General features: G+C 33.0%; 1 protein-coding gene across 4 annotated transcripts in view; it reads right to left on the reverse strand.

Moving 5' to 3' along the window:
* Dhc64C (dynein heavy chain, cytoplasmic) overlaps positions 1-13,497 on the reverse strand; it is a 213,896-nt gene that overhangs the window by 109,854 nt on the left and 90,545 nt on the right. For all 4 annotated transcript variants that reach the window (XM_081771898.1, XM_081771899.1, XM_081771895.1 and 1 more), the window contains exons 30-35: positions 12,500-12,700; positions 11,894-12,176; positions 10,011-10,144; positions 8,652-8,778; positions 4,073-4,307; positions 2,795-2,981 (exon numbers count right to left, since the gene is read on the reverse strand). In XM_081771898.1, coding sequence (XP_081628024.1) covers positions 2,795-2,981; positions 4,073-4,307; positions 8,652-8,778; positions 10,011-10,144; positions 11,894-12,176; positions 12,500-12,700 — 1,167 coding nt within the window. The remainder of the gene's footprint in view (positions 1-2,794; positions 2,982-4,072; positions 4,308-8,651; positions 8,779-10,010; positions 10,145-11,893; positions 12,177-12,499; positions 12,701-13,497) is intronic.

A 13,497-nucleotide genomic window follows, 5' to 3' on the forward strand; every position in this document is an offset into this window, starting at 1 on the left:
TTCCTACTTACTTCCATTCTGTCTACATGACCTGCCCATCTGACCCTCCTAAACTTGATGACCCTAACGATGTTTGGTAAACCGTATAAATTATGTAGTTCTTCGTTGTAAAGTTGCCACCATTCCCGATTCTGTTCCTCTTGGATCCAAATATTCGTCTCAGGATTTTATTCTCAAGTACTTTCAGTCTGCGTTCTTCCTTAAAGTAAGCGACCATGTTTCACAACAGGCATGATTATCGCTTTATATATTTCAAGCTTTAAATTCCTCGACAGAATTCACGACAAAATATTTTGAACACGAATTTCCTGATTTCAGTCGATATTTAATTTCTTCGAGGATATAATTTTGGTACTCTAATATTGATCCTAGATAACTGAAAATATTCACTTTGTCGAAAGTATTATTTGATATTTTGATGCAACCATAATTTGCCGTATTACGATCCCGGTGAACTTCCATGTATTTAGTTTTCTCTGCATTTACTTCTAAACCAATGTTCCTGCAAGCGTTTAATAAGGCCTCTGCATTTCTTTCGGTTGTTCTTCTATCAGATTTATATCATCAGCATAGGCCATAACCTGATGAATATCATTCAGCTTTAGGCCCTGGTTGCTATCTTTGATTTTCCTTATATCGTACACCGTAACAAAGTTAAATAATAATGGCGATAACGCATCTCCTTGTTTCAGGTCATTCTCGACGTAGAAGCTCGTGGACAAGAAATTTTCAACTCGGATTTTATTCTGGGATTAATTTAAACGCATTTTAGTTAATCTAACTAGCTTTGTCGGTATTCCAAATTCTGTAAGAATGTACAGTCCGCAGCAAAAAACCTGCAACATGAGCATATAAGTTTATTGTGAGACGACGAAGTCTTTTGTTCCAAAATAAATATGCAGGGGAGGACGCAGAGGTTTCTCCTGGCGTGATTCGTGCCACTTAGACGTTATATTGATTCCCTGTGCTGTTAGGCGTAGTTTCACAATAAACTTACATGCTCATGTTGCAGATTTTTTGCTGCGGACTGTACAATATTTCCCTCCTAATCGTGTCGTAAGCCTTCCTAAAATCAATAAATAGTTGACGTACTGGGTAATATATTCCCATTTTTCTTTCGAGTATTTGTCGAATAATAAATATCTGATCGATAGTTGATCGAGTTCGCCTAAATCCACACTTATAATCTCCAATAATTTGATCTGCGTATGGGATCAATCTTGTTAATAGAATGTTTGGGAGGAATTTAAAGGATATAGATAGAAGAGAAATGCCTCGGTAATTATTACAATCAGTTTTGTTGCCTTTCTTGTGGCTTGGAGTGATTGATTCTTTCGATTCTTGTTAAATGTATTCAATAGTTTATTATTATTATTATTATTATTATTATTATTATTATTATTATTTAAAGTTTCGTAATGATATGTTGAATTCCTCTTGTTAAAAATTCAGAAACCTTCAGGATTAGGTAAACCGTGATAATGGTTATATATTCCAGAGTTCAAATGAACAGTCTATTATGCATATGATCCATGACCAGAAAATTCGGTACTTTCCCGATTCTAAACAAGCTTAAGGAACATTCAGTGCATTACGGAATTCGGAACTTTACAGCACCTGATAGGTGGTAACAGACTATTAAGTATGTGATCAATGAATGAAAAAATTTGTTCGAAATATTCATACAATGTATATGAACGTTTAAACTTAACTGAAAAACTTTAAGAATGTACAGAACCACCCGAAACGAAGCTCTTGATGTGCAGCCTTTAAGAGTATCATATAAATGTATTTCTCTCATGTTTTACTTTATTTTGTTTCAAAAGGGGGGGGGGGAGGATATTTTGGAGTAAAAATACTACATACAATTTTGCTAGGTATGTGTGTATTTTTTTTAAAGTACTTACTTTTGTATATGAGATTAAAAACTTATTATATATATTGGTTAATCCTTTGGAATTCATAATGTAAATATGTTAAGAATTAAAATTCTTTGAAAAAATCTTTTCGAAATTCATGGTTTATTTTACAGGTTTTATCTGCATCAACCACTAATTAAATGGGTTTTTGTGTTGTACAGAAAAGAAACAAAGTCTGCTTTATCAATTTAAAGCAAAATTTTGAGGAAAGCCCAAAGTTTCCCAAACAAAAAAGCAAAGCAGAAAAAGCCGAGTTTTTTCCAAACAAAGTTTTTTTTTTTTTTTTTCGAGCCCTTGCATCTCTAGATCTAGCACCCATGGATTCCTTTTTCCACAATTGCAGCATCCACTCAAAGGACGCCATTTTGACATCAGGGATTGCATCATTTCTACAGTAGAAATGTGTCCAAAGAGGAGATTTCTATAAAAAACGGCTTACGCAAGAAGGGTGATTGGCAAAAGTGTGTAACAAAGCACGGCAAGTACATAGAGAAAATCGAATGACATTCATACTCTCAAACGTATACATAGCTGTTTTTTCCAGGTGATTCCTCGAATTTTTTGATACTCCCTTGTATGTTGAATATGTATGTCTCGATGGGAATACGTTGTAGAAATGTTCTTTGAACTGTTAACGCGTAGTTCAATTCAATGTTGAAAATAGAAGCTTTTCTGTTCCTATTATCTCCCTAGTATTTTTGAATGTTAATGTTACAAACTGGAATTCAATTGTCTATAAATTCATACGGTACACTGAACTTCGTAACAAAACCTCATAAGATTCAACAACAAAAAGTTATCTTCGATTATATATTGTGTTCAAAGCTTGTATCTTAGTAAAATTTTACCAGTACTAAGACCTGAACAATACGTACTTCTTGTTCTGGTAGATTCTCTGCAATCGATGCTTCATCGATGTTTGTGTCTCCTCGTGCTTTTTTGTCCTCTTTGATCTTTTGAATTCTGTCTCTCTTGACGTTGCCCGCTGATACCAACACAGATTTCAGAGCTCGCAACCCGAAGTCGTAGTGAGACTGATTGGACAGTTGCTCATCACAAAGCCTAGAAACAACATTTATTCCATTAATATATACGACGTATGATAGAATCATGTTTTTGCATAAGTACAATGGAAACTCTACTTGACCTCCAAATAACATGAAAGAAAGTAAACATTCTTGAAACTATGTTAAGTTACACCTCAAAGCTATATTTCTTGAACTGACTATAACTTGATCTTGTAGGAGAGTTCTGTCATAATATGTTATTTTGACCTATGTATTGTAGGAAGCATATCAGAAAACTCACTCCAGCCGATTTGAATCACATTAACTCATTAGAGGTGTCAGAAACAAAGCCAGAGATATCATCATTTATGCTATTTATTTGAATATTTTTAATACTATTTAAAAAGTAGTAGCATGAATTTATCTTATCAATTGCGTCTCTAAGAGCTTTTTCCGAACGCTTTCAGTAACTTATATTGTGACCTTTCTCAAAGGTGAAGTCACATGAAAACTGAAACAGTTTATGAGTTTTTTTTTTTTTTTTTTTTTTTTTTTACGTACAAAGATTCTAAAACTGAAAAACTGAACAATTATTCTCTTGATAAACTTGCTTTTACCCCCCCCCCCACACACACACACAAAAAAAAGCCGAGATTTTTTGATAATGTGTTGGAGATTTTATTAATCTTCTAGAAACACATACTGTGCGCTTCTCTCTAGGACACCACAATATAATTTTACGTAACATTCGTACAGAATTACGGAAAAAATTTGTAATTCGCTGTAACTGACATTACGATTTTTTTAAACTAAAAATTAATGCCAATATTCTCGTTAAAAAAAAAAAAAAAAAGTTTACCACGTAAGATCAGTTTTCTCTCTCTCGCTCTCTCTCTCTGTAGCACCTAAAGAGTTAAATACTTTCATAAAGTAATTTGATCTCTGTGTGCGACTTCGCCTGTTGACAAAGATAAAAACCGTTAAAGAAAGGGTAAAAAAAAACTTAAAAACGCAATAAACAAAGTAGATCCATACTATCACTTTTTAAATAGTATGTTATGCTACTGTATGTTAAGATTGCGTTCTATGCACACACATACGTAAAGAAAAATAACTAGTGGATAAAATATACAGACGTTCACTTACTTGAAGAAAGGTACAATCTTGCAAGCCAATTTCTCAGCAGATCTGAAACCTTGCGAGAACAGCATCACTTCTGCAATCAACTGCCTGTCTGGTTTCGTCATTGCCAACGAACGGAAAAGTTTCTTCAAGTTATCAGGAAGATTGGACCTTCCAGCGTAGCCAGGGTTCATGGTGATGAAGATTGCCATATCTGGGGATACTCGAACTTGTTTCCCGACCAATTCCACTGTAATACCTGTGTAGTAATATAATAACGTTATTACATTTATTACAATTAAAATTACACTTATACATAATATATCCATCCTCCACGCTGAAAAATTCAAAAACGAGCACTATTTTAAGTATAATCCTCACTATTTTTTCTCAATTACAATTCCCATGAGATTAACTTTTCCAAAACTAATCCGGACACAAATACGTACTTTATTGAATAACATATCCGTTAGAAAGTAAGAAAAGCATACAAACAACAAACATATATTACTAAATTAATAATTACACTCTTTCTTCCAATCCTTTAGTAGTTTGCAATGCGGAAGAGTGATTGGTGTTGTTATACTTATTTGGTATTGTTGTACCTTTACATAAAATTTAAAAATTAATTATCTTTACAGAGAACTACCAAAAGACATTTACCTTACTACATTATAAACTTCTAATAAAACATACTGAGTATGTATCTCCACATTTGCATTCAACATCTTCTGCGTTGTCATCAATAAACACTTAAGAATTAAACACACTCAGAGCTTCGTGTATGTTTCCGAAGTTCCTTTACCTTTCAAACCATATTTTGAGATTCTTCTTCAGAAAGACAAGAGTGAAGTCTAAATTAAGTTGCCAGAGTAAAAATGCAAGAACCACCTTATGATACAGACTTTGTTACGAATGTATTTACAAGTACATTCAGAACAAATTCTATGAGAATCATACGGGTAGTATTCGATTTTAATATATATATATATATATATATATATATATATATATATATATATAAACAATTAAGACATTACACGCCTCCAAACACAACAATTAGAACGTTAATTTCTACAAAGTTTTTGAATTTTTTTTACATTAGAACAAATATTCAGGACTCAAAATGGAAAAAGGAAATTTATAAAAGACTGGAATACCATGTTAGACAAGTTCATTAACAAAATTAACAAAAACTACAGGATTTTAATTTCGTTTTATGCTTACTAAAAATGTATTTAATAAAAATATACATTTAAAAAATTCACTATAAAAAATCTGAAAATAAAATTTTAGTAATTAGCAAAAATTCACCAACAAGTGGTTTGTATGACTGCAAATGGCGACTTACAAATATTCATGGCTAGGCATTAACCTATATCAATATCAGATGACGATTCACTTAATCTGTGTTTTTCGTGTATGTGGTGAGAATATTGAACTGAAGGTGCACCGGTATATTCAAGAAACTATTGTAAAAAATACTTTCATTTTACACAAATAAAACTGGTGACCCCCGAGCTAATGCATTCCTTTTCCAACGTATCAGCATTGTCATCCAGCGCGGGAATGTGTCATCGATCTTAGGCACATTACCTCCTGATAAAGAATTGGACAAGACTTTTCTTTTATAACCCACAATAAAATATAAGTACAGACATCATAAAAGGCTGACAACTACTTTGACGATGTTCCGAAGAATGTATTGAATACAGGAAATGATTTTTTTTATTTACCGGCGAAATATACATTTATTTGTTTAAAAAAAAAATAAAAAATAAAACCATATTAGTACTTCGTTTATATCTTCATAATTTGATTTGTGATTCTACCTAGCATTTTAATTTATTAGTGGTCTACAATCATATTTATTAATGATGTAAGAACATGTAAGAATGTAATTTTGTGCATACTTCAAGACCTGAGGAAGGCAAGCGTTTTATTTCCGAAACATGTTGCCAATGATTCATCCACTTGTACGTCGATGGAATACTCAGGTGAACTTTAATTGGTAAAAATGTGTCCCACAACACGGATATGTCAAATAACGCAGAATGACATTTATATTCAATGTTTTACTTATCTACGGAGATTAACAAACCTCAGTTATTTAATGCAAACGTTCCGTACTTATTGTGTTTATTGAATAATAACTAAAAAGCTGTTAACTGTTCTATCTCCTTGTCTATCCTGTTCTATCTGTTGTCAATAATATTTTTTCATTCTGACACACAATTCTATACTAGACTGTATTCACACTTTCACTTTCCAAGTTAATCATTACATGTGGATTTAAAACATTACTTCCATGTTACTAACAGATTTCTTACTACAAAGGAATACTTTAGTAATTATCTGATGACATGAACTAATCGCAAGCCATGAAGTTGATATGTGATTTTCCGGATGACCTTCTGCAATTACAGTAGTAAACGTTTCGAGCAAATCTAGAGTTGTATCGACAGATTAATTGAATCAATATTCTTCCTATTTATCGTTTTCTGATCGCTTGTATAAATCAATCAATTATGTATCACTAAATGATCGCATAACTAACACAATTATTGCCAGCTATCAGAATCAAACATCGAAAACTAAGTATATTGAGGTTCTGAAGATAAAAATTCATTTCTTATTTGCCATATTTTGCCCAGCAAATTTGAAGAGCTTACGAAAACCATTTACTAATTTAAAGAACCATAGATTTACCTCCTAGAGCATTACATTCTAATATTTTTTTTAAGAACGTGGAAATTATGTTTATTCTAGTGCATGTAACAAAGGCATTAATACTCCCTTAAAACACATAAGAAGCTCCAAAATATACAGTGTGCCGAAACCAGATCCAAATTACAATACTTCGTTCTCTAATTTCCCATATGAATTACCACACTTATCTCGTATAATTTCGGCCGATCTATTTTCCAGTTTATCTTGCTGTGCCTCTCATGAGCGCTTCCCCCTAACCTACACAGACGAACTGGAAACCTATGTTCCTTTGTTCCTCAGCAGGAAAAAATACCCTCAAATGTTAATTAACTACAATAGACAGCAAACGCAAATAGAAATTCCTATTAAAGGAAAATATAAACACTACTTTTAAAAGAATTAGTATGAACTTGCAACGTGTCATGTGAACTTATTTAAGAATAAGTACTATAAGCATTAAACTAAACTTTCACGAACTATTACTCAGAAATAACTTAGTGAAAACAAAATACGGTACTTTGGAAAATAATATCTAGCTATTCTTAATCAAAACAATTCATTATTAAGTGTTAGAATCAAGACCAGAAGATTCAGATCTTGCGTTATTTTCGAAATTATATATTCAACTTGAAAATTACAACGTTACTTGAAGAAAAGCTATAGACTGCATTAATTTTTATTAATAAAGTTACATTTTATGGCTTTTTATCCTACTAATTCACCTAAGATATATTTTAAACTTCCTGTTGCATTCATTTACATATTTCGTTAGTGAAACAATCAGGAGAGACTTTAAAAATGAATGCAACAACTGCTATTATTATTTGTGGGCACATGGTGGGTCAGTGATAGTGCTTACCTCTAATGCGTGGGTTCCTTGGTTCGATCCTCGGCCAATTAAGTATGTGGGGACAACATTGTGTCCGTGAATTTTCTCGGGTACTCCTGTTTCCTCCCACATTCTCATTCCATCAATTCTTTTATCATAATTCACTTGTGTTAATCATTCGTCTCTTTTAGCCTAAAGAGCATGATCATGGGACGTTAAACTGAAAGATTATTATTATTATTATTATCATTATTATTATTATTATTATTATTATTATTATTATTATTATTATTATTATTATTATTATTATTATTATTATTATTATTTCATCATTTTAGAGAATTACTCTTTTACAAGGGTTTCAGAATTTATTATTAATAGAAATTAAGTTAGTTATCTAAAAGTAAAATAAAACTGAAATCAGCTTTGGGTGACAGGAGATGGATGAATATTATCAGAATCTAAGCTACTCGAAAACATTACTAATGTTACTAAAAATAAGTTCAAGAACAAGAACACAAAGATTATTACTAAGAGTAAATTTTTAATCCAAACAAGAACTATTGCAAGGGTATTTCTGTACTTCACTGACGAAATTCATGAAAAGGTAAAAATCTCAAGCCCCACTTATTGTTTTATCTACACTAATTCTTCTTCAATCTATCTTCAATTTTCATGAATGATATGATTTACCGTTCTACAATCATGCATATTTGAATTGTTCCGAATTCTCGAGAAGAATTCGAGGAGTGAGCAAGTAGAAGCACATCAGAAAATATCCAGCTTGTTTGAATCACATCTGGTTCATTAGAGGTGTCAGAATCAAAAGCCAGAAAAATCATCACTTGTATAGTTTTAAAGCAGTTACGTGGAACTCCTGTCTTCGAAATGCTGACAGTTGTCAGTGAAATTTCGATGCTGACTATAATTTTTTGAGCGATCTATAACAATTTGAAGGAACAAACGTGAGTGTCACTGAGTTGGATAAGACTGCTGTTGAACAGTTTACATCACAACTATATGGGGGTTTAGTCTATCAGCTTACAACAACGTTTGAGTACTTACTGCCTTCTTTCTTGCCATCTTTCTGGGATTTCAAGGCTTCCTGGATAGTTTGGACTTGCTGGGAAACTGCAGACAGCATTCTCTCTTCCAACCTGTTGAACTCATCAAAACATCCCCAAGCACCAACCTGTCAAGAAATCTTCGAGTAATTTACAAAATATATAGCCATATCAAATGACATTCTATTATATATAGCCATATCAAATGACATCCTATTCAAGTTGACCTATAAAATTTGCACCTTTATATCCGAAAGTACGATCAATGTACTATGTTAATTCACACGAAAATACTAAATCTTGGAAAGTAACAATTAAATCTTCGGCAACCGTTATCATTTGCAGTAAAATCCTTCAACTGCAAATACTGAATTAAATTAGAAGTCCGGAAATAAGACAATCAAAACTTGATATCATAAGTAAGATACTCAGAGAATAAATAAATGAATACCGAACACCATCACTGATTTTCTTAGTTGAGAAAAAAAAAAAAACTAAGTCATATAAACCTCAAAAGGAAACAGCACATCAGTAAAAGTCCCCAGCTTGCTTGAATCACAAGGATTCATTAGAGGTGTCAGAATTAAAGCCAGATATTTCATCACTTGAGCAATTTCCTATGAAGTAGTTTTTAAGAGTTCCGCAATCAAGATTTTATCTGTTAATAGTTCGTACTACTATTTCGTCATGTTTACTTCTAAAACATACTATACAAACAAACTGCTAAACAGTGCCGTTAGTTATGTGCGTGTGGAGGGGGGCAGCAGATTCCCTCCACATAAACTTCCCGCCATTTGAGAGGAGTCCCATTTCCCAATAAAATTTTCCTACTCTTTTTGACAGGACACGAAGATGTATAAATAAAGCACAGAACAGTTTCACACCATACCCCCCTTCACCCCAGGTTCATACCATACACATACACACACAATCTCTTAATAAAATGTAAATGTTATTTGGAGCCCTTTCAGTAAAATATTGACTATCAGGACCCCCAGAAATAGTATGCATTTCTTAAGGCTTTTATATTATCAAATATTCCCCCTTCCCCCCAGATTAACTAATGAAACGTGAAATGGACCCAAAAGAACCGAAAATAATTTAAGGTGATACTGCTGCTCCATCATCTAACCAAAATATATTTCCAAAAGTTTAAGAATAATGTAATATGGGGTCCTACTTCAGCAAAACGCCAACAGAGGTCCATAGAAGTAATAAAAATGTTTATTAAGGCTTTATATTCTAGGAGAGAAGACAACTTCATATTTTTTAGGGCCCAATATTAATTCTTGTTATTCAGGAAAAGTAAGTTATGACGCTGCTGCTATCAGTATACCACACAAAAAAGTTTAAAAAATACCTGACAGAGACCCACGAAGATTCTACCCATCGCCTGGAAGTCAAACGTTTCGTCACAGTTGAAAACTAACACGAATCTTCCCAACTGATGTCCTAGCGCCTTCACAGATTCGGTTTTTCCTGTACCAGCAGGTCCTATATTATGAATAATATTTATTAATGCCAAAACAAATTATATTAAAACAACTAAACAAAATTTTCTATCTTAATGTGAATACAATAGTTTCGATAAAAGTTAATGAATTCAGCCAGAATACAGAATTATTTCTTTCCTAATCATATGACAAAAATCTTACTTAAAATATTACCATTACTACCACAGTCAATAGCAAATACAGTAAGTGACTGGCGGCACTCGACAAAATATTTTTTTTTTTTTAAATAAATATTGGAACACTTAAGATGAAGATATTCACGACCACGTAGCGAATTGCGTACATAGCACATCATGAAACTAAAAGCCTTTTACCTAACGTTTTGTTCCAATATAAAATTATATTTCATAGTATGTTTATTGAGTTTTTCCTTTCATCTCCCACAGTTTAAAACATAAAAATGGCTACTGTTATTTACTGATAGGGTCTCAAGTTACTTTTATATATATTTGTATGTAATATACTTTTCATCAACAAGGAACGATGCACTGTTGTTTAGCAATAACAACAAGCGAAGTTTATATATATATATATATATATATATATATATATATATATATATATATCTTAGTAATGAACTAGAGGCATCAATATGACGTTGTACCCGTTCTCATCTTGCAAGATCTGACTGATGGGGTGAGAAATAAACGGAATATACTTGGAAAACAATCTTATTTTGCAACAGAAAAAAATTCTTATTTATTCTTATTAACATAGTTTTACTTCTGTTTCATTTGCAAATGATTCCCTTACAATCATTATCAAATGTTCCTTTAGTGTATGTATACATATCGTAATTTACAAAGAAACTGTACATTTCATCTACCAACCCAATATATTTAATTACTGCATATTTCATCTTTTTGTGTTGTAGTGTAGTACTCATCTAGTTGAAGTTCAGAATAATATACAAATACTATTTTCTCTTTGTAGTTATACAAATTATTTTGCATACTGCTATAAGCTGCATAATTATGAATAATATTTATAATTCAAGCGGAAATGAAATGTGTAGCTTAAATCTGGAAGAAAGAAAAAAAAAAAAAGGTCTACGCAAAGCATCTCACATAACCTTCCAACAAGATTAAATCAATGACCTGAAATACGACATGCAATGTAACTTTGTATGTGTGTGTGGCAGTTAAATTTACATTTTTCTGTTTTCTGCCGAAGGATTGCTCTAACTCCTTATTCCAACTGAGACCACGGTGTCTCACTGGTACAGCAATTAACTATAACGTGCGAAGTCATAGGCTCAGTGGCAGAATATCTACACTTTCTCGTGAACAAACATCGTATTTATTTTTAATACTCCTGCTTCCGCTTTTTCATCATTTCCTTAATTTTGTTTTCTAGTCGAGACCCGTGGCGCGGTCCTCTAATGCACCCCACTTGCAGGCAAGAGTGTTGTGGGGAACGCCATACATTGACGGTGAGGAATAACTGTTTGTACTTGCGTTAACTTCACTGGATTCAAGCTTTGGTCGTAGTCCAGAACCCATACTAATAACATGTCCCGTCCTTCGTAACCTCGCTGTTGCACGTCAAGTAACTCAAAAAACTAAAACTCACCGTTTCTTTATTTACATTTACTGTCCATTTGCATTTACTCTCTCTCTCTTAGCTTACAAGGATATTACCTCCATATCTTCCCAATGAAACTACCATTATTTCATTCTTCAAACCTACTCCGCTACGAACTAAATACCAACATAAAAACGTAGCTTACCGAATGGTGAACCACCAAGACGGGCCTCCAGAGCTTGAGTCATTGTAAGATAGCATCTATCTGTGAGGGGAGTTTGAACCAGTCGATCTTGGACACCAAGGTATTCAAACCCATAGTTAAACTTCGCATTTGCCATATGAATCGACAGCTGTTGCAAAACATCTGTCTGCCGGGGATCGAAGTAGAATCGCATTTCACACAGCCACTCAAATGCTTTGGGTCCAGCTACTTTATTCTGAATCAGACGGCGAGTAACAGTCCTCTTGTGAACGAACTCATTGATCTACAGAAATAAGAAATACCTTGTGAAAATATCTGCAGCATGAAAAGAAGAAAATCATAATTATCACACATTTATATTACTTCTTTGAATATTTATTACCGAAGCAAATATTTCAAAGTATTAAAATAGCACATCAGTAAAATTCCCCAGCAGATTTGAATCACATGGATTCATTAGAGGTGTCAGAATCAAAGCTAGGAATTTCATCATTTGAGCTACTTAATATGGAATAGATTCTAGTTCTTAAAAGGAACTAATTTGAAATTTTACTCACTTCCTGGTTTGAATAGTATGTAGTTTATTACTTTAACATTCAAACGTACCAAATGTTCAAGTTTCTTCCTTCGAAGAGCAGGTTGTTCTTGTAGCACTGAGTCTGCCAGCACATTTAGAGTATTTTCCACCTGTGACAGCACCTGTTCCAAAGGAGCCATACTGTTGGTTCCAGTATTTGCAATCTGATGAAGTGCTGCTTCGACATCTTCACTCCACAGGATCTGAGCAGCCAGTACTACTATTTGGGCCTGAAATAGCAATACATTATTACTAAAATTAATAATAATAATAATAATAATAATAATAATAATAATAATAATAATAATAATAATAATAATAATAATAATAATAATAATAATAATAGAAATGTTTGTACAAACTGAACCCGTGTCTGCTAAAATACCATTTACGAAAGAAATTAATGATTGTGTTTGTGTATGCACTACGTGTGTTATGTGCAAGTCGTACCGTAATTAGATGTAATTTTATTAATAACCTGATTTCCATTCTATTGTGTTTTTGAATTTTAAGTTCAGCGGTTCAGTCCGTTAGGTTGATCGATTGATTGAGTAGGGGGGTTATAGGGACGTCAGCATCGAAGCCATGTGTCCCCATCACGATTAACACGGCTGCTCGAACAGGGACTGCGATAATAAAAAACAAAGAAAAGTTAAAACGAATAAATCAAAAGGCGCTACTAAATGAAGAGGAAAATTAAAAAATTGAAGATAAAAAAATAAAATGGTAGAACAAGATACAAGTGTAGCAGCAATAAAAAGAAAAACAGACTAGAAAAGCTCAGAGAACGAGCAACCACAGATGCATGAATAAACTGAAGTACCCGGCGAATAACACCATCCCCCAACGCATGGGTAAGTGTACAAGGTAGTTCGTGACGTTCTTTGAGATCTGAGTATTCAGGACATTTAACAATGTACCGAACTCTCATTCAGTCAGAGTAAGAAGACTATGACAGAAGAGTGATGATAATGAAATGAATGATGGACATACGTAACACCCATGCCCTTATCAGGATTCGAACTCG

This window comes from Thermobia domestica, chromosome 9 (genome assembly GCF_964235325.1).
Source record: "Thermobia domestica chromosome 9, izTheDome1.hap1.1, whole genome shotgun sequence".
In the NCBI taxonomy this organism is placed as follows: domain Eukaryota; kingdom Metazoa; phylum Arthropoda; class Insecta; order Zygentoma; family Lepismatidae; genus Thermobia; species Thermobia domestica.